The sequence below is a fragment of the Medicago truncatula genome, chromosome 3, assembly GCF_003473485.1.
Source record: "Medicago truncatula cultivar Jemalong A17 chromosome 3, MtrunA17r5.0-ANR, whole genome shotgun sequence".
Classification (NCBI taxonomy): domain Eukaryota; kingdom Viridiplantae; phylum Streptophyta; class Magnoliopsida; order Fabales; family Fabaceae; genus Medicago; species Medicago truncatula.
In genome coordinates, this window is record NC_053044.1 from 54,461,887 (window position 1) to 54,484,434 (window position 22,548).

At 32.6% G+C, this 22,548-nt stretch overlaps 2 protein-coding genes across 2 annotated transcripts; both read right to left on the reverse strand.

Moving 5' to 3' along the window:
- Nucleotides 1-10,392: 10,392 nt before the first annotated feature.
- On the reverse strand, nucleotides 10,393-11,710 carry LOC25490114 (uncharacterized). Its single transcript, XM_013606551.2, has one exon. The coding sequence runs from the start codon at nucleotides 11,495-11,497 to the stop codon at nucleotides 10,589-10,591; it is 909 nt and encodes a 302-aa protein (XP_013462005.1). The 5' UTR covers nucleotides 11,498-11,710; the 3' UTR covers nucleotides 10,393-10,588.
- Nucleotides 11,711-14,371: 2,661 nt separating this feature from the next.
- LOC25490115 (ER membrane protein complex subunit 1) lies at nucleotides 14,372-22,295 on the reverse strand. The gene is made up of 12 exons (XM_013606552.3): nucleotides 22,063-22,295; nucleotides 21,523-21,650; nucleotides 21,191-21,253; nucleotides 20,249-20,370; nucleotides 19,197-19,312; nucleotides 18,302-19,103; nucleotides 17,249-17,980; nucleotides 16,485-16,706; nucleotides 16,307-16,402; nucleotides 15,944-16,138; nucleotides 15,700-15,813; nucleotides 14,372-15,007 (listed from the first exon to the last, which is right to left on the reverse strand). The coding sequence occupies exons 1-12, from the start codon at nucleotides 22,161-22,163 to the stop codon at nucleotides 14,747-14,749; spliced, it is 2,952 nt and encodes a 983-aa protein (XP_013462006.1). The 5' UTR covers nucleotides 22,164-22,295; the 3' UTR covers nucleotides 14,372-14,746.
- Nucleotides 22,296-22,548: the final 253 nt, after the last annotated feature.

The window sequence follows — 22,548 nt, forward strand, 5'->3', positions numbered from 1 at the left end:
AATGCATGAAAGTATTCCTTCAATTTCTTTCATTGAGAAATCAAACTTATGAATTGAACCGCATGACAAAAATAATTATTTGACATTACACAACTAATTCTTATCCAAGATAAAACATACATCTATACTAGAAACTAAACAATCAAACAAATGTTCAGTTGTTTCATTCAAATTACAACTACTCAGACATGAAAACGATGTTATATTTTGCACCCCTTTTTAAATAAATTATCTTTGCTGGGAAGACAATATTTATGTAGTAATCTTCAAGCAAACATAGATACCTTCAACATAACCTGTCCAAATGACTTTATATAAAGGGGAGTTTGCTATATCTTCAAAGTTAGTTATCAATTCATAAGCATCTTTAACTGAATACATACATCCGGATTAAGACCCCAAATCCTAATCCACGATTACATATATTATAAGCAGGATTCGAATTGTATATTTCGAGGGAGTCAAAGGTCATGTCATCGAAAGGTTTAAGATTTGAAATCTTTTGTTCGAATAAAAGATCAATCTATGAAACATCCAAAATTACACAATGAAATTCAAACCACACAACCATAAAAAAATAACATGGTGTTACAACATAGGAGTTAGTTTATTTTTATCTATAAATTGTAAGATCAAACTCTATGCAAATGAGTTTATTTCTGTTCAAAACAACAAAGTCGGCTAGAAACACATTCGTCCTCACAAAATACTATCATTACTGACAACACTGAAAGATCGATTGAATATATTTTCCGTTTTCTCACATTTGTGCATTTGTTTTTCTTTATTTATTTTTCTTTTATGTCTTACTCAAAATCCATATGTTTCTACTATTCATAACTTTTACACTTACAACTTCAAAATAATCTACTAAGAACTTTGTTAAGGATGATACTCGCATCCTAAATTGATCTATCAAGTCATTTGTTATGTTGAAATGTTTTCGAATCAACAAACTGTCACGTCAGGAGGGACTCTAGTTTGATATAATTTGTGGGTCAAATGCATCTAAAGGTCTTTAAGTTTTTCGTTTTTTCTAAAGTGGTCCTTTAAGTTTCAAAAGTCTCAAACAAGTCCTTTTAGTTTTTGAATCATTTCAAACAAGTCCTTTTACAGGATGATGGTGATGATTCAGATGATAGCAACAAAAAGCATTATCCACCATTTGTCATGCCTAAAAACATGACTGATTTTAAGTGGGCGTTAGGAGCCAGATTTGGTACCAAAGATGAGTTCAAGGAAGCAACTACCAACTATGCTATCTACAATGCGAGACTAAAATGACTTGTTTGAGACTTTTGAAACTTAAAGGATCACTTTGAGAAAAACAAAAAACTTAAAGTACCTTTAGATGCATTTGACCTAATTTGTGTCTAAATTTTTAGTTATCAGATACGTATACAAAATATATAAAGCATGACTCCTTCCAAAAGAAGAAATGGTAACAAAAATAACAATTCAAATACAAAATATATAATTTCATTTTATAAAATGTGAATTCAATATGTCCAATTTTGTTCGCGCTTGTTACTCTCTTGCCCAACCCCAAGCTCCTCTCTTGTGGCCTCACATTACATTTTTCCTTCCTACATCTCAGAATATTCTTCCGTTATTGATAAGATTGGGTATTTTGTGGATAAGTTAGTGAATAATATTTTTTTTTTTTTGTATTGAAAAAGTCATTTTTTTAAATATTATTTACTTTTTGACAATTTTTTTTAAAAATAAATTTGTAGCTTTCAAAAGGTCACATCTAACCTAAGAATTAATATATTTGTTTTAGAATTAAACAATTGTTAATTTCGAGTGAAAATGGAAAAGAATATAGAAAAAAAAGGTATATATGGAGAAGAGAACTCTAACAAATGGAAAAGAATAGATAAAACAAAGGAAGAAAAAAGTGAATAAAAAAAAAGAAAGAAATTAGAGTGCAAAATACAGTAACTTATATTATTTTATCTAAAATATGAGTAGAAATACAATAATTGTTATAACTTAAAAAATGCAAGTTTTATATAAAATATTTGCTATAGAAGTGTTGGGTCATGATGAAAGTTCAAATGATCACTTACAATAAATAAAAAATAAACATACAAATGAATTGAACATCACATTTTAATTAAAAATCTTAAGACATATGACCCATCTCATTTACAAGTCATCCATTTCAAGCTCCTTCTTTCAAATAATATGAAAGTTTTAACTCACCCGTATTTGCCACAATAGAATGAATATGCATAGAATAAAAAAATATAAAATACATAATATATAATATATTTCTCAACAAAGAAAATAATATAGGATATATTTTAATCGAGTAAAGAAAGCTTAATTGAGAATTAAATAGAAAACGTCAAAATTTTGTTGGCCAGCATTCAATTATTTCATGACATCAATTATCAACAACTTAAAGCACCAAAACAAAAAACTAGTTGCAGGTTTTGGGAAACAAACGTAAGAGAGCAAGAATGATTATGTGATTGGAAAACTAGAGATAGATCTATGAGTTGAAAAAGAGGGACAAGATTAGTGGGTGAGGTTTTTTATGCTTGCTTGTGTTTGGCCCTTTTTTCCTTTTTATATCAGCTTTAAATTAAACTGAAGGAAAATAATAAGTAGGTCAGATCTGAACCCAGAAATAATAACAATAATAATGAAACTTTTCTATTAAGATTTAGGATTAAATGATAGATTAGTTTTGATAGAAGGAGTAACGTAAGATCCCGCAGACACAGCACAAAGGCGCGCTTATGAACATTCATTCCATTTCGCATGCAACAGTTTACTCGCTTCTTCGATCTTCAACATTCGGTGGGACCCATTTGTTTTGATGTTCCTCCTGGTTCGTCTTTTCTTTCTGCATATTCAACAAGTTTTTTTTTTTGTCACACATGAAAAAGGTAAATTTTGAGCGTTATTTAAGTAGCTGTCTTGATGTATTTTATCAAATTTATTAAAAAATTTAGTATTTATCTTGTGTCTGACTTTCGAAATATTCCTCTTACTATAATGCGGAGTTCAAACTGTGTTTGTGTTTGTGTTTGAGTTCGTGTCGTAAGGACTGACTACCCCATTACTCCTTTTAATATTATACTTTATTTTTTAGAAGAATAAAATCTTTTGTTTATAATTTTTTTTTTTGTAAAAAATCCGAGTTCAATTCGGAATACCTTATAGATGATTTGAAGGACCATCAAAATTTGTTTATGTAGAGAAACCACGCAGTTTCACACAACTTTCTATTGAAGTCCTTGTGTCGTTATTTGGTGGCACATATTATTACTTTAGAATTATGTTATTTTTTACGACACTAAATACGTTTTTTTAGTGGTGACTGAGATTTGAATCCCAGACCTTATATATATTATGCATTATCCATACTAACTGAGCTAAGCTCAAGAGCTTAAATAGTTCATCACTTCATCACTTCATCACGAGAGCAAGACAACCATGGTCCATGATGGTTGTCTTCAGGAATATTCCTACCTAGGAGGATATATATACATCTCCTTTCTTTGGAGGATAACGTCCTTGCCCCTATATTTCTTCTCAAGCTATCTAAAGAGCCTGACATGAATTTTGCGGAAACCCTTTCTCAATCTGTAGAGGGGACATGAATATTTCAGCTCATGGTTGGTACTGTATTTTCTAGATTAAACAATCCTCAAATTCAGTGGGCCCAAGTGCCCTTGGTCTTTGCTGATTTTCTTCCTTGGTCTTAGCAGAACCGAAATTAAAGGTTGTTACTCTTTTCGGCCGCAGAGACTGAGAGATAAAACAACAGTGAGATATAAGTATATATAGCATACGAGTTACGTACATACATATGCATAGTCTCTATCTCATGTTGGCAAGTCTATTGTTTCAATATAACTCTTTTTTTTTTTTTTTTTTTCATATATAAAAAAAATTCTAATTCTTCAATATTCTTTTGGCAAGTCTAATGTTCAAATATTGAGCAAGGCTTGAATGGTCACAAACACAAATGATTTGGATTTAGGGATATATACAATTGGTAACAAGTAAAAGAATAAATCTATTTTTATCAATTGTGTATGTGTCTAGATTTAAATTATATTTTTCTTGTGAAGATAAAAATACTTTCATAAGATGAAATGCAAAAATATAAATAGATGACATCTTCATATGATTTTTTACGAAAGGTTTTTACTTTTTATCACACCAAAAAAGATGCAGTGCTTTTTAATTTCTTTAACATGAGAAAATTTTAGTAACACAAATAATAAGTTAACCGATAGCAAATAATTATAATATTATTAAATTTTATTATTTGATAAAATTAATATGGATCTTTTTTTATTGATAAAATGAAAATTATCATCATCATCATCATCATCATCATCATCATCATCAAAGTAGCATTTATGACAATTTTACAATTATTTTTTTGACAAAAAATAAACGATATTCATTCATTCAAATTGATAGAGTACATCAATATAGTACAAATTTAAAGTCGCTAAAAACAAAAATGATGAATATGCGAATAAACTCACAACTTCCATATTAAAAGCATAAAACGACATAGTACCGTATTATGATAGATATGATATGAATTTAGATACCCTTTCATTTTTTTTACATTCAACAACTTATTTTCTCTCTCTTTATCTCAATTCATATCATATCTATTACAATATTTTCTTTATTTTTTCTCTCACTCAAAGATATGCACAAGATGTATAGATGTTCGTAGATAATTATTGTATACACTAATTAAACTCTTAATAAAGTACGTGTCATGGACCGTGTAAAAATACTCATAGGAAGGTGAAAAAAAAGGTTGTAAAAATAGTTACAAGTGTAACTACACTATTCTGCTTTAGTTGTTTATTCGCATATATGCTGCTTCTTTAAGGTAGAATCGTAGGCCAAAGCCAGAAAGGAAAAGAGATGTGCCAATATATATAAAGGAGATGGGTATTTTTCCTTGATATATTACTTTCCTTTTCATAAATAGAAAATTTTATGGGTATTTTTCTTTTATGAAAATAAGTGAAATTAAAGGAGATGGGTGCATACAATTTGTGAAAACGCGAGATGATTTTCCTTATAAATTAACTAATTGATCATGCGAACCCTAGGAAAACCTACGTCCTCCAAAAATGACGATAATTATAGTGTTATTGGTAAGAATTTTAAGAGTAATAAGTTTTTGAATGCAGCAAATTAAAGAGGAAATTGTAGTTGAATGCAATCATCAAGCAGCTTTAATTTATATTCTTTCCTTAAACAGTAGTATCAGTAAGTAAAATCGGAAATACACAGATGCAAGCACTAGTAAACCTTTGCATGATCCGGTTTTAGACATTAATTGTTGGTCAAACGACATATATGGGGATAAGATTATATTATGTGTTTTGTGAGTAACCAGAAAATAATTAAAAAGCTGTGTAGGACTAGGAGTACCATATAAGAGCATCATGTTATTGAAGAAAGTAACTACCTAGCTATAAACTTTACGACTACCTTTGTTGTTGACAAGACCTTGGATTGGAAGCAAAAATGAAAAATATAACCACCCATTTATGGGGAGAACAGAACACCAATGTCTGTCTTTTTGTTTAGTCTTTTTTCTAGAGTCTCTACTACAGCAAATAAACCCTTCAGTTTTGCCTGACAAATTACTTAATTAATTGATTAGTCAACACATTTTGATGATCCCTATTTAATTTGTTTTGTTTAGAATGTAACCTTGTCAGGTTAAACTGCAATTGCAGCACGTACATAAGAGCCAAAGAGTGCCAAAATTATTATTATATTGTGAAAAAATAACTGAACATATACTGTATAATGATCAGTTACCTGTTGGATAATATGTTATGGGGTACCCACTAGCTAACTACTACCCTTGGATCATATATAGGTCATAATATTCAACCCACAATGCGATAGCCAGAATGCCCCAATCTGTTGTGCTTATTATTATTATTATTAATTTTTTTTTTGAAAGGAAAGTGGTTTGCTTTATTTATGGATCCACATTCGCATTTCAGACAATAAACATCAATTTTACAATTACATTTCTTTTCAGTTGGGATATTATATACAATATTGTTAAAATAAGAACAATCAATGGCAAATCATAGATTAATTGGAACAAACAATACATGCCAAGTTATAGATCATAAACGATAGGCTTTACGGGTCCATTTTTTAAAAATGCTTTGAATATGAACTCTTAATCATTCCGTTTCAAATTATATGTTATTTTAACTATTTCATAATTGAAAAATAAACATTAATGATTCCTTGATGTTGTAATGTAATATATAATTTAATTTTTTATTTATTAGAATGATATTTAATTTAGAACGAAAGGAGTATTTTTTTACTAAATAGTTTGGCCAAAATGTGACTTTTTGACTTTTAGACTATTTTTAAAGGATCTGTATTAAGACACATCTTTTGAATTTAGTAGGGATTGAAATCTGTATACGAGATGACCAAGGGGCGTTTGTGTTGGCTCGAACGGAGTGATGTAGACATGGGTGAGGCACTAGGACTTCTACATGCTATGAAATGGGTTAAGGACCTTCAGCTATGGAATATGGACTTCGAGGTGGATTCAAAGACGGTGATAGATAATATCTACGGTAAACAGTTAGGCGTATCAGACTTCAACTCTATTATTCAGGAATGCTCGCACACCCTGTTGTGTACGGATCTTGCGAACTCTAATGTAAACTTCATTAAAAGACAAGTAAATGAAGCCGCTCATAGTTTAACTAGGGAGGCTCCAATATCTTTAGCTAGTTTTCATATTTTCTATAAAATTTTTACATGTATTGAAACGATTCTTATAAATGAAATGCATTAAGCTTGTTCCCGTAAAAAAAAATTACATGTAAATATCAATATATATATACACACACATACATGTACAATAATAAATAAAGGAAATATTTGTCAAAAAAAAATAGGTAGACATAATATTAAGGCGAGAATACAATCAGTTATAATTATATTTTGTCAAAAAAATAAATAGTTTTAATCATATATCAATAGTAACAATTTGATGGGATTCGGGTAATTCACCTTTTTAGTTAAAAGTTAAATAGTTTGAGGTCTTGGGTTCAAATATATATATGACTAAATATTAATTTAACAACTAATTATTAATATTTGTCATTAAAAAAAATAAAGTAGTAACCATTTAACACTTTTATTTGCTACAGAAATGAATATCTGCAAGTGATTTTGTTTTGTGTCATGTTTGACTTCGTTTTCCCTGTATATTTTGTTCTTGATTGTGTGCTTTATTTATTCCATTTTGCCTTTTAATAAAGAAATGAAAGCATAAAAAATATAAGGGTAAGGGGGAAATGTTCCGTTTTGTTCCATTCCCTTTAGATTCAAAGGTACATGACATGATATGATATGGTATCTTCCAGTATTTATAGATATTTTTTGAATGTACAGAAGACATTACAAATGATGAGCTTGTACATAATTGGTATTCGAGGGCTCCTACATCCATATATATACTACCTGACAAAAGCAAATTGTCTAACTCCCCATTTATATCAGATTTTAATGGCTGCTGCTGCTAGTATCAACACCTACCAATCTAAAACATTGAGAGGAAGTTGGTCACAAAGAAAGTTTCTGTATTTCCAGCTACCCTCTTAGCTAGCATTTGTTGTACTATTACTATATATATTATGCGGTGATTATGATTATAAGATAACTAAACACATTTTATTCTGATTATGATTATAGTACACACAGCCAAGCCAATTGTGAAGCCGGCCTCTTCTAAGTTGATACTAGACAAGAAGCTGTAGGGGTGCATTTTTCGGGTCTTTTTGTAAGGCTTAAGTAGAGTTTGACCTTGGGTTGTCCGTTGGAAAATACTATTGAAGTAAAATTGTGATTGTAGTTGAGCAATGGTTGATAAAATAAAGTTCTCGATCATCTTACAAGTTATTATTAATTTAGGGATGAAGACCTCTTATACTTCTTTTTAATTAGAGGAGGTAGGGTCTGGTGATTATGTGTCTTTCTGTTGGCCGTTTCATTTTGTTTGTTTTTGGTGGTTCTTCTCTGGTAAGGGTTGTCCATCTTGTACTCTCTTATTTACTGTTTTTTAACATAAAAAATATATATTGTGAAGAGTGACACAATATAATGGATTCAAGAAGGAAATGATATGAGGTATATTTGGATTTGTTGTACTTGTACTAAACAGTTAGTTGTTAGATCGAGATTATATAGTCAAGATTTAATTTTAAAATTTTAAAAATGTAATATCAATAGATCATATATACAAGATAGGTTGGTAGATCGAGATCATAGAGTTAATTTATAATGTTTTTTGAGTTGTTGGATTGAAGCGATCAAATATTTATAATATAATAAGATTAAAAATAATAAAATAGGTGATACATACTTACATGCAAGATCCACTTAAACACTTAAAATAAAAAGATTTGTAGCTGATTTTAGTGAGTAATGTAAATTTCAAATATTGTAAAGTTCAACTACTATTCCTTTTACTTTGAGTTTGTAATATATCGGTCATTAAAAAAACCATAAAAACATGTTATTCTATTCTTATTTTTTTTATTAATCTGCTAAATATTTTTTTGGGGGTAAATCAATTTTTGATTTCTGTAAATATTTTAATTTTATTTTTGATCTTTAAAAAAAAAATTCAACATGACCTTTGGTCCATAAAAAAAAAATGCTAACTGATCTCTCTGAAACAATGGTTAAGCAATCAAGTAGCAGTATTTTATTGAAAGTTATAGAGTCAATTTATCAAAAGTTAAAATTAACATTTTAAACTCAAACTTTTTTTAGTTTACTTAATCATTAACGACACCGTTAGTATGACCTATTACCTGTTTTCTTGGAGAGGAAAAGAGAGACCAAATAGGAAGAAAATATTAACGTAAACTATAGTATGATTAACCAGTCCCACTTATTATGTTAGCATGTGGTATTCGGAAATGGAGCCATCACTCTCTCGCACCATATATTATTCTCTCCAAAATCTGACATATTTTCTGCAGAAACAAACTCCTTCCAACTCATATTTTCAGCAATTCCAGAAACTTAACCCCACTCCACGTGAATCTGACACGCTCAATTTCAGGAAATAAACCTAAATTAATTACATTACATTACCTAAAATTTAATTTCGAATTTTGAAATTATTTTACGTATGTTGCCCCCGTCGAGCCGCGTAAATAATATTTCTTTAAATCTCTTCATAGTTTATATAAAGAGGTAGACATGTAGTAGTAGCAGTTCATATAAAAGTATCACTTGAATGAGCTTCGAATTCAGTTTAGAAGACTGCCCACCTTAACACTATGTTTCCATCTTCAAATAAATAGGACGGATCCAGCTCAATCGGACGGCTTCTTGGAATTTTTTTTTTCTACATAAAATGAAAAAAGTGTAGTTATTTTTTGATTTTTTTTTCACTGATACTCCATCTATCCTATGCCATCTTGATTTTTGTAGGTGAAGTTATCCTAATTAGTCATTGATTTATAGTGGAGAAGATTAATTTAGGTTATATATATATATATATAATATTCTTTCCGTCCCAAATTACATGAAGTCTAGTTATAGCTAAATTATGCATGATATTTTTAAGGTCGAAAAGTTTCATGTCCCCGAAGATTGGAAGAGTTTGTGGCGTATTTGTACTCCTCCAAAAAACTGGGGGAACCACGGCCTCCCTTGACCACCCTAGTACCTTTGCCCCTCGTGTTGGATTAGCTCTAGTTTGAGTCATATTATGCAGCAGAAAGTTGGTCGAGTAACTATGTTAATGTGTGGAGTTTGGCATAATCGCAATGTATGGCAAAGTATAAACGGGCAGAGTTTGATTCAACACCTGGTGATCCTCTACTACAATGGGTTAAACCAAGTTTTTGTTGAATTAATGCAATTGGAAGCAGTTGCGTTCTAAACACTATCATTTGAATATTATTCAATTGACAAAAACACCAAGCGATTTTTTAGAGTGATTCACATGTCCTCGGTAGATGAATTCAGTTTTTTAGTTCCACAGATTAAAAGTTTGATTGCAAGTTAATTAAGTGGCAAACTATATATGATGGGGATTAAATATGCAATTTAGCCTCGCAAGAACAAGGAAAAGATGGTTGCATTACCATTTGAGGCTTCAATTTCAGTTCAGGGATCAATGAATGAATGAAGTAACTTTGAATCCAGGAAGATGGTCTGACTCAAAATGGAAATGGTGCTGCAACGGCATAAAACGCTCTTACCCGAATTTAATTCAATGTCTATTCATTCATTATAGGTTTGTACTTTCTATGTTTCTTTTATTTAAAATTTATAATTCATTATTACTCGTACATACTCCTTTTTATTTAATTTTTAATGAAAAAAATATCAAATCATAATCGCCATAAACAGCATGTACTACTAGTATTTCAAAATACAAAGGCATGGTGATACAATTACAAACATGATGCAGATGCAGCAAGCAATAATGACAGTAAAGTTGAAATGGTAAAAGTTGACAGTAGTAGATACATTTATTATCTATTTTTTAATCGCAAGTGAACACCACGCACCAACTCTAACTTGTGTCATGCGAGTGGGGGTGAGAAAGATGTTGCAGTGTCTTCAAAAGCTGGGCCCCTTTTCTCTTTCCCCTAGCACTACAATCACCTTGAAGCGCCAACTCCACCGCACGCGCCACCTCTTCTGGCGGAGCCGTCTGCATATCCCCCATATCACCGCCGTAAATCACAGCCAACACACCAATAGCATACTCTTTCCCACGCGCCCCCGTTTTTCCCATCACAGTAACCATCACTGGAACCGCTAGCGCGTGAGCTCTCACTTCCTCCGCACCCTCCGGCACAGTACACATAAGCTCTAAAGCAGCGAGAGCTCTCTCAGCTGGTGCACCTTCGAGTTCAGGAGCAGATTCCACGACGGCTCCAACGGCGCCAGCTTCAACGGCGACACGACGGTTGGCTTCTGAGAGACAAAGCGCGAATAGAATCTTGGTGGCGGGTTTTGATTCACGTAAATTTCGTATGAGTGCACGCATGAGGTTAGGTGGACATGGTGGTTGGTCTTGTGGAGGGTTGGGAACGAGGGAACGTTCTAGAAGGTTAAGAGCAGCGTTAAGGTCTGTAGTTGATTGTAGTTCTGACACGTGGAAGAGTTCTTGAAGGTTGGGGATAGTGGAAAGAAAAGGAGGAAGAGGTGGTGGAGGAGGAAGTGGGGGTGTGTTTGGAGTGGAAGTGGGGGTGGGAATAGAGAAACGCCACTGTGTGAAGCTTTGAGAAGTGGTGGCTGAGTTAGAAGAGGATGAAGTGGAAGATTCGCATGTTGTTGAAGTGTGAGTTTGAGTTAGAGGGAGTGGTGGTGGTGTGGGACCGGTGGCTGTGGGACTAAGGACTGTTTGGCCGCAGTGTCGAAAAAAGCCACATGAGAATAGTTGAGTTTTAAGCTGCTTTGGTTGATGGCTTTTCATGGTTGTGAATAGATTAAGCTACTTCTTATTGCATGAGTGAGAGTGAGAGTGAGAGTGAGAGTGAGAGTGAGACTGTGAGGTGAAGTGATTCTTGTTGTGTTTTGAAAATTGTAACAATGATAGTACACACTACACATACACATGTTGTGACTTGTGAGTACTGTGCAGTACGGTGTGGTTCTTGCTTTCTGTCAACTTTCGTCAAAGACAATATAGTGCATGGTTCACTTCACTTTTCAGAGTTAAATAGTGAAAACTCAATTCAATTTGGTATTTTCGGAATGGAAAATGATTACTGTTTGAGAAATTATATTTCAACGTCCATTTTTTATAACAAACTTTCTCGTACTCACATTATATAAGTTACTATTTTCTTTCTTTCTATTATTTTGATTTTTATGTAATACCTCATTTACTTCGTAAAATTTTAGTTGTTTTAAAAAGTTATCATATATATAAATGTTTAAATAACACAATTCAAAATGTTTTTTAAATATCCCAAAACCTTTATAGAAATAGAGATAAGAGAGAATGAAGTAATATATGTGATACATTGATGATGTGATATGAAAAGAAAGATAGAGAGAAAATAAGGTGTTGAATAGACATATGATTTTTTTTTTAAAGGTATGAAAATTTAAAATGTTTAAATATCCTTGTTGTACAATATATTAATGATGTGATATAAAAAAAAAGAGTATTGATATTTGAACATAAAAAAACGACAACATGTATAGACAACGTACACCATTTCATGTGGATCATGTACACCCTTTCTCTCAAAACATGTATTCCAAGGTGCACAAAAAGTCAAAGAAATCACTATCTGTATATATGAAAAATAATGTTTGTCCATTTTTGTATAACTTTCTCTATCATACATTCATTACATTCTTACTTTTTCTTCTTTTTTCTCACTGATTCTATATCTCTATTATTTTTATATCCTGCCACCAATTCCGAAAATTATATCCTGCCACTATTTAACAAGAGTAGTGATACATAGACCACCTTAGGTGGCATGTACCACTTGTACACCCACACACAATTTTGACAAGTGTCCTTGTGGTCCCCCTAAACGCAAAAAAACTCACATGTATTGTCTCTCACACACTCTCACATGAAGTGGTATAATGTGTGTATAAAAAAAAATGTGTACATGAAACATTATCCATCTAACAATATTCGCTATTCATTACCCTATATTTTGGCTTTTAAAAAAATTGGTACAATCCCAAAAAAAAATAAAAATGGTGCAACTTAAATTAAAGAATTGTTAGATAAGAGATATCTTGGTCAAGAAAAGTTAATATATTTAGTTCAAATTCTTAACCAAAATACATCATCTTTTATTGACATAAAAATTTCTTATAAATAATACTAGATGAAGTATAATGTGTACATTTTATACAATAAAAGAGTGATTAGTTTGTTTTGAGAGAGAAAAAAGTCATCATTGTTCAATTTGATTTTTTTTAAGTAATACAATTGTATAATTAAAAAATATTATAAAAAAAAAAATAATCTTTTAAGATTTGTACACATGTTAAAAAATAATAGATGTAGACACATACTTCCTCTAAAATGAAATACAAGCAAAAATATTCCAAAAAATTAAAGTCTCACGCTAATTTTCTGTTCTCTCTTCGTCTTCTTCCTTTTGCTTGTTCTGTTAATTCCTCCTCTCATTCTCTTCTACGTTCTTTTCCTCTCCCTCTCTCTCTCTAACTCTCTTCCTTTTCTTTTCTAGTGAGATGATGAAAATGAATGGAGTGAGTTTAGTTTTTTGACTTTTGTTTAAAAGTGTGAGTTTATTTGTGTAGGCTTGAGTATAATAGGCTTAATTACTAGGTGTACTCTCTAGTCCCTCATACACCCCCTCATTATTTCTAATTCAACTTAAAACACCAAGTCTAGTAAGTAATCTATATGCATTATTCAATAATAATAATAACAATAATAAAAATAATAATAATAGTTAATCTTATCAAAAGAGGGCTGAGAGGGTGAGAAGTGAAAGTGAGAAAGAGGGATGAGAAAGAGAATCGAAAGAGATACAGAAATATGGGAGGGAGATGCCGAGAAAGAGGAAGAGGGTTTGGTGCTGAGAGAAGAAGAATACGGGAAGCTTTGGAGATTGGAGAAGTTAAAATCACCATGGAAGTTCCAAGATTTAACGTAATTGAACCAAATAGGCAAATACATTTAACTTTTTGATTAATTTTCGCTTATATTTCATTCTCAAAAGAAGGAGTACCTTTTTTCCCTTAATTCAATTAGTAAAAGGTAAATTCTTCGATACATGTATTATGGTAAGGGTATAACAATTATTTTTTTAGTTATTGTTAGTTTTTGCAAGTAAAGTTTAATAAAAAAATTGTTCCATCCAAAAATTGGACTTAAATTCTCCCAAATGATTTATCTGAGTAATTATATCTTAGTCTCCTAAAGACTAAAACAACCAAAGTTTTAAAACAAAAATATGGAACAAAGATTAAGGCCAGAGAGAGTAATGTAAAAGATATATTATTAAATGATTCACGATATCAATTTTGTTATTTTTATCAATATTTATAAATGAGATGCAATTATCAATGACTCATTGGATTAGGAAAAGATTGGTCCTTCGTTTATAGTCACATAATTCGTGAAGAAAATCAGTGTGGTGTTGACATGTTAACTAAGATGAAAGCAAATATTTGGAAGTCGTGTTCTCCCCGTCGACGGGGCCTGGCTCTATTAGCTTGATGCAAGTGGAGTTTATTTTTTGAGACTTTGTTTTCCTTCTTTGATAGAGATTATTATGTTAAATTTGTCAACTATATTACATGCATGACAAAATTGTAAAATATCAAAGCATCTAAAAAGAGGAACTAAAGTCATACATAAATTTAACTGAAGAAAATGATTGGAAACAAGAATCTATTTTCCGTACACGCGTGGTTGTAAACGTGTAACTGCAATTAGAATAAGGAGCAAAATATTTCATCAAATGCAGCCTACCCTATTTGTTTCACAAAGCAACTGCCTTCTGAAGTACGTGTTTCTCCTATCTAAATCCTCAATTTACAACATTAATATCCTCCATTCAGCCTCAAACAAAGGAATGTTATGGAATTTTACAGTTTTGTAATTCAAGCTACGAGATCTCAACGAAGCTCTGAAATGAACTAATAAATAAAAAAAGAAACTAAGACCTACTTAATAGTTCAAAACTTAAGAAATTACACGTCGGATATGGAAGACAGATCATCTCCATTTCTCTTCTAGATCTTTCCTCTCCGATAATACATAAGTAACAAATAATGCTGCTACAAGTGCAACAATTGTAAGCAGAAGTAGAGCATAGCTGAAATCTTCAGTCAGTGAATCGTAAGTCCTGGAAGGAGCAATCTGAGTAAAAAATAGATCTACTCCATAGGCAAAGACGAGGGATGTAGACTCCAATTTGGCAGGCACTGTTACTATACCTCGCAGACCTTCTACTTTTAGGGAATGTGTGATATAGGACTGCATAGATTCAAACAGAATGTGTGAATTTCATATTAAGTATAGTAAGCTTAAAGAGAAGCATGAGCACCGAGTTGGTTTCTAATGTTTATCTAACTAGTATGCATTTGCTCAAGCAGATCTAACTCTAAACTGAGGAAGGACGATATGCAAGTGCAGGCCATAGCAAATAAAAACAGGGCTCAAAGACATTTCTCCATCCTCCTTATCATTTTCCAATTACTAGTTCTCATAATGGATAGGAACAAGTTATTAAAGTAGTAATTCCTTACTGTCTAACATATGGCTAATCCCTCTGGTACAGAGAAATTCCCCCGAGAAAAAGGAATGGGGTGTGTTATATATATAGTTAAATCAGAAATTTATCGCACACAACATGCATGGATATATATTGCTGGCTATAACTTGGCATGTTATGTACTTTGCCACTAAATATCTAAAGAATTAAGGTCACAGCCCTTCATCAGTAGACAATTCTTTGTCATCCAAAATATGTCCCCCAACCCATCCCCCCTCTTCTCAACGCACTGTCTCCCCTGACCAGAAGCAATTTCATATTTATTGTGATAAAAGAAATTTGTAAACTTACTGATGTTTTTAATCCTTTTAAGACTCAACAAATTTCTATTGAGATAATGAAGGATTTTTTTTTGCTTATATTTAAATTAAGGAAACTTCAGAAGAAAATATACCTGAGAAATGATCGGTAGTGAATCGGTAAGAGGAATAATTCCTTCTTCTTTCTCAGCTTGTGAGGGATTGAGAGTCCGACGGGGATCCAAAAATCGTTTATCAAGTGCCAAAACCTGCAGCAAACAAAAAAAAAAAACAGTAAGAATGTCAATAGATTGAAGAATCCAATTAAATGAGAAAACAGCAGAGTGTTGCATTTGATCTCAAGTTTTCATGTGGGAAAACAGTCATAATAATTCCTACCTGATCACCAATTGTTCCGATAAGAAGCTGCTTAGAGGTTATACCCTTAGCAGTTGAAGTCACTTCAATGGCTTTCACAGAGTGAGTAAAGAAGTATGATTGTGATTTTGCTGAGATTTCTGGTCGGTAATAAGAAGAGATGGGTGATGTAAGATTATGCTTCCCAAGAACAAACTTCCAAATATCTTTGTTATCCTGTGAAATATATTCCAGCCATATATCACATTAGAATGAACAAAGACAACACAAGAAATAATGACTGGATGAACACAATAACCATGTAAAAAAAGAAGATTAGCGGCAAAAAATTAGATAGAGAGAAGAATAATAATCAAATAACAATACACAAGTTGGCTGACATACCGCCCGAGACTGGTCATAGACCTCGATAACTGACATCTCATGTCTGTGAGCCCTGAGATTAAAATAGTGGTAGACAACCCAGTTTTCACTAAATACCTACAGAAATAATAGTCATGCGATGTGAGAGCCAGTTTCTTATAATACATCTTAAGAATGAGAAGGTAGCTCAAAGGCTTACAGCATGAACAGGACCCTGGCAACCATGGTGGGTCATGCGATGCAATATGCGACCAGTCACAGTATCAATGATATAGATAACCAAAGTTGCCTCCTCTGGGGTTGCTGTTCCGATTTCCCCACTGGCTTTTGGTGCTGCATTTGCGACAAAAAGTATATTCTTCGAAATATACTTGTACATGACATCGTGGTCAGTCATAACTTTTGCTTGAGTATGAACAACCTAGATGAAACAAAAAAGAGTAATAATTTAGAAAGGAAGGAAGCAAAGAAATGACCAAAGACTCAATGAAAGAGAGAGTCATTATAATATTTAAAGTTTAAGTGCGTTGAAAATCTTTAATTGTCGTATTATTTATGATCATTTGTTATATTGTAATATAACTACATATACAATTCAAACGACTTCGGAAAAAGTAAAGGCACGCTGATTTGGGAGCATAACAAAACTTGGATATTAAGATTAGTAAATATTACACTGCCAATCAAATCACCTCTTACTCGAAGAAAAAAAATCACCTCAAGACTAAAAACTTAATTTCATTCTTTATAATGACATTGATTTATTTATGATAAAACCCAACTCAAGCTGTCGAGTTGAGCACATATTCATAAAAAGAAATAAGTATTTCGAGTAATGCATGTTTATATACCTCAGATGGGAGACTAATTTTTTTAAAACATAAGGTGATCTGTATTAGATGAAGTAGAATATAACAAAAAATGTTCTTTTAGTTAAAAACCTCAAAACCAAAGGCACCATACCTCATTTGATTTTCTTGTAACTGTTGCAATAATCTTTTCTGATTCCGATGGGAATACAATTGACCATAAGTCCCTGAATACGAAGCAGTATTCATCCACTATTTCATGAATGCAATTGCTCTTTAAGGCATGACCTCTAATAACACCATTATCAGTCTCAACTGAGTACCAATATATATTTGAAAACTCACGTTTCAGAATCTCAATAGCTTCAGGAGTTCTTGGGTATAAATATGCATGTTTGTTAACATCTATAATAAGATGCAGACGCTGTTCAGTTGAATCAGTATAAGGCAGTGGAATAACTCGAGCAACGGTGTGGGCAAGACTCAGAGAATTGAGTTCCTTCCCTGTGTATGCATCAAGAAAAGAAATAACAGTTGGTGCAGTCACGCTTGGTCCACATCGCCCAATTACAAGAAGAGATGGATTCTCATCCAGTGCATGATGATGTGGAACCTGCCACTGATAAATGTTAAGCCCAACTGGATGTTCACAATCCTCTGATTTACGCAGAGCATGAAGTGTCGTAGACCAAACTATGCGTCCATCCCCGGTATGCAAAGCAAAAACCTTTCCTGCCCTTGTAAGTACTATAAGCAACTTACGAAAACCATTATGATCACGAGTCATTTTGCTTTTCTCAGAACTCCTCAACCTAAGCTTTTGAATAGCTATTTTCTCCTCAGCGCTTGCGATCATTAGAGTTCCTTTGAGTTTCAGCACATGTCCCTTCATGAAAGTTCCACCATTAGAGCAGCAGTTAATGATATCCACAAAAAAAATCATAATTCTAACATTAAAACAACAGAATATATACATATAGAGAAGTATCAAGCGGAAGTGTGAGAGGGTCTAATCTTGATGACCACATAACCATACACTAACAATCAAAATTGTTTACTTCAAGATAATCTTGATCATATAATTTTGTGCGGTCAAGATTAATTCTTCAAATGAGATATACTCTCACTTACACTACACACACAAAAACATAAGTATCTGTAAAAAAAATAGACAGTATAATGTCCTTGTTAAACATCAAGGGCATACCTTAAGCCATTCAAAGAGGTTTTGTTCTACTTTTGCCACAGATACACCTTCCTTTTCCACAGGTAGTTCTGACGTTGTTACATCAACAACTGAGGCAAGACCGTCCTCTCTACTCCAGACAATTTCTCCTTGTTGAACTAATAGAAGTGAATGATCCTCCATTACCATCAATGCTCTGAACCCATGAGATCTATCTGTCCTGACATAATTGTTTATGAAAATCTTCTCAATATTTCCTCTTTGATGGTCTATTACCAAGTTTTCCTTCAGCAAAGCACCATTCCAATCATTAACATCCTTTACAGAGAGCTGAATTTTATTGTCTTCATATTGAACAAAGGCAAAGACATGTTGATCCTCTGAAATTGACAGAGCATTGCTAAAGGCAGCTGTATTGTCGATTTGGTCCAGCGCCACCAACTCACCTTCATTTGTAACTTTAATTAAGAGAACTTGGGAATTGATTTTTAATGCAAACAGTCCTGGAAGCTTTGATGGTAATATTACTGCCTGTCCAGATGAATCCTTGATGAGGTCTGAAACTTGCTTCTGGTTGTAGTTAATATTTCCATTGTTGATGTCTATTGTTACTATCTTTGACCTTACATCATCCAACACCACAAACTTATCACCTGAGACTGATAATGATTCCCCAGAAGTTGCAAAGGGAAGTGCTACATGATTATTCTTTAACAACTCCCCACTCTTAGCATTCACTTCATAAACATAAAACTTTGAAGAACCAACAAAACCAGCTACATAAATCACTTCAGGAGACTGTATAATATGGCTAACTTCAATGCTGCAAATATGATTAAGATATAAAAAAACATCAATGGTACTCTTTTGCTTAAGAAAAAAACGTTAGGCTTATCAAACCCCAAATTTGTCATACCTCTCACTAGCAAAATCTTTCCTCCAGAGAACTTCACCATCTATGCCAGAAATGGCATGAAGACACCCTTTACCAAAAACAAGGATCAAATCATCCTTGTCAGCTTTCAAATTTTTCTGCAAAAAGTAAAAAACTGCAATTAATTACAGGTGTACGGAAAAATACAACAAAATAAACCAAGGCCAACTGGTCCAGGCAGGTTTGTGGCAGTAAAGGGGGTCAATGCAGGTTCATAAAGATGGCAATGCAGACTAAACCTGCCCCACCATCAACCAGCCAATGAAAGGGCAGGTAGGTTAGCCCATTTTAGAAAATAGGTTGGTTGAGCGAACACACTGCCAATGAAAAATTTCAATAAAATAAAGACCTTAAGGGTCCGCTTGGGGGTTTAGGACAGGAGGGAAGGGCTTTGGGGGAAAGGAAAGGGAAAAGAGAAAGAGAAGGAATGTCTCCCAACTTGAATGGGGGTTTATTTTTCTTCATAATACTAAATCCCCATAATATGGGTGAGCTCAATATATTGCAGAAAGCTTTCTGAGGGTTTAAAAAAATTCTTCAGATCATTTCCATCCTTTTATAATACTCTTAAAAATATATCAATCATAAGCTTGTACAAAATGACTCTCTTAAATAAGGTGGGAGAATTCTCTCTTTCTCTCTTCCCCCCTCCCTCCCCTCTAAACTCCCAAACAGAGCCCACATAGCAAAATCACCCATAATATGGATCGAGTCATGGCACCTTATTTGCTTTGGCATTCATCTTAATGCATATATTAAGGAGGATTTCTCTAATTATGTTCAAGAGAATTAGAGGGTCTATTGTTTTAACTAGTTCAATCTATTATTGAGTTCTGTTCGCATCTCCAGAGGATGCTCACTTTATGTATGTGTCCTTTTCACAGCTTTGGAGGATGTTATACCTTTTATATCAGCTATTGTTTATTAACCTTTTCATAATCTTCTTACTTTATTCAATAAGAAACCACATCACATTCATATGTATATAACAAAAGATATGGTACTTAGAAGGAAAAAAAAAAAAAAAAACTTACTGGAATGTTTAATATTGACTTTGATTCCTTTGATCCCTGAAGAGAAGACTCCCAAACCATCTGCCCGTCAGGTAAGTTCCATGCTCTCAATATACTTCCATCAGAGGAAAGGGTGATGACATCTGCAACATTTAAAAACACATTTGTGAACTCAATCACTAATATATGCTAAAATTGAAATAAATCTTGATGCATAAAATAATTCACTCCAACAAAGTATTAAAGAGAGCACAGAAGAAATGACAAATTAATGAAAAATCACTGTTAAGTCTTTTTACTAGTGCATGACATCCTTTAACTTACTATATTATATATTTGAAACAAGGAGACAACAAACGCGGGGAATATCATTGCTTTACGAGATACAGATAGCCAAATAAGATATTTGGACAATAGACACTTGAAAGTGGAGACGAGGTGGAGTGAATCTCAGGCTAACTTTACTCTTTTATGAGAAAGATGTTTACTCTTTGATATCTTTATGCAATTAGAGTGAGACTGAGACGAGCATCAGATTGATTCACCAAAGTTTTAGATCTAAAACCACAACATCTTCATTTGCAATCTCATATGAGAATTGCAACAGAGAATGCAACAACAGGAAGACTGTATTTATGAGGAAATATATCACATATATTTGTTATATTTTGGTCAATAACTTGCTCTTCGTCAAACATGTTAGTAGAAGAAATCCAAACAAATATATTTTCAAAAGAAATACAAATTTCAAATAACCAAACTGAGTACCAAAAAAGGAATAGAAAATAATCATGGTAACAAGAAGAACCCTGAAAATTAATGTCACATTCCAATGTCAATATATTTTTTATGATAAATTAAAAAATTACAATATAACTTTTCGGCAGTACAACTAAAACTAGATAGCATGTAGTATCATTCTGCGTGAAAAGATACCAAACAGAAAAAGGTTAGACATCATACATTTTCCAAGGGCAATGTCAATCCCATCAACAACATCATTGGTGCCAAGAACATGCCTCCAAACTGCAAGCAACAAAAACACAGTTCATCATTTTCTAATTCCAAACAAAAAAACAAACAACTAAGCAAACAACCAATGGTTATTGCTTGGAAAAGGCTTGAACCTATTAAGCTCAATATTATATTAACCATCATAAGCCATAACCTATGGCAGTATCAAAAACAACACTATAACAAAAATTTGGGTTTGTTGACCCAAATTTCTCTTATATTTAGTTCCGATAAAAACTTAATTAATATACTGCAAAAACAGTGACACAAATTAGCCATACAAATTTCTCCATGGCGAAGGTCGAGTGAAGCTACAACATTTTCTTCGGTGGACACTAAAACACGCTTTCGTCCCGTCTTCTGAGTATGGAACACAGCATGCTTCACCTTCCCAATATACTGTTGGTGCCTGCAATTGGCAGCCAAAAAGATATTAACTAGTCAGTTATGTTTACACAATCACAATCCATCAATTATAACTTCCAAATCATAAAAACATATTGAATTTTATTATAATCACTTTTAAAGTCATACATATAGATGAGATTGATTTGTTGATGGTTGGATAATTAAAAGGCTAATTTATGCACTAAAAGATTAGTTTTCCGTGTAAAATTGATTATAATAAACGATTAAGAAAACCGATCAACTAATCTCAACTAAACTTGCGATGAAGTAGCTATTATTTGTAACAGCATCGAAGAGTTTGAAATTAGAAAGAGAATCAATGAAAATAGATCGAGGTTTTAAGGCGATGATTACAACAAGGGGATAATTAAAACAAATCGAATAATGGCGTGAATAAGAGTGATAGAATTTACCAATCCATGAGACCAACTTGATCTTCGTAAAGAGAAGAAGCGAGATTGGTTAAAGAGAGAAAAAGGAGAAAAGAGAGAAAAACCCTAATCGCCATGGCCATGGCGATGGATCTGAAGAAAGAAAAGTGAGTGTATGAGTGATGATAAGTATTGTAATCTTCGAGTTCCACGGAGGAAGATCGAAGCTGACTTCTCCAAGAACGCAAGTATATGTTTATTTATTTTTGGATGAAAGTTAGGTTGGTCTAATTAAGTTATGTATTTATGGGTTAATGGTGCTTTTACCCGTAATATAGGTCATTTTTTGTTTTCCTCATGTAAAATAATTTTTTTGATTTATCTTGTGTAAAATAAAGTCGTTTTTTTATGACCTATTAGGGGGTATTCTAAAAAAAAAGTATTTTACAGAGGGGAAACCAAAAATGACCTATATTACAGGGGTAAAGCACCATTAACCCTTTATTTATCGGTGACAACTAGGGTACC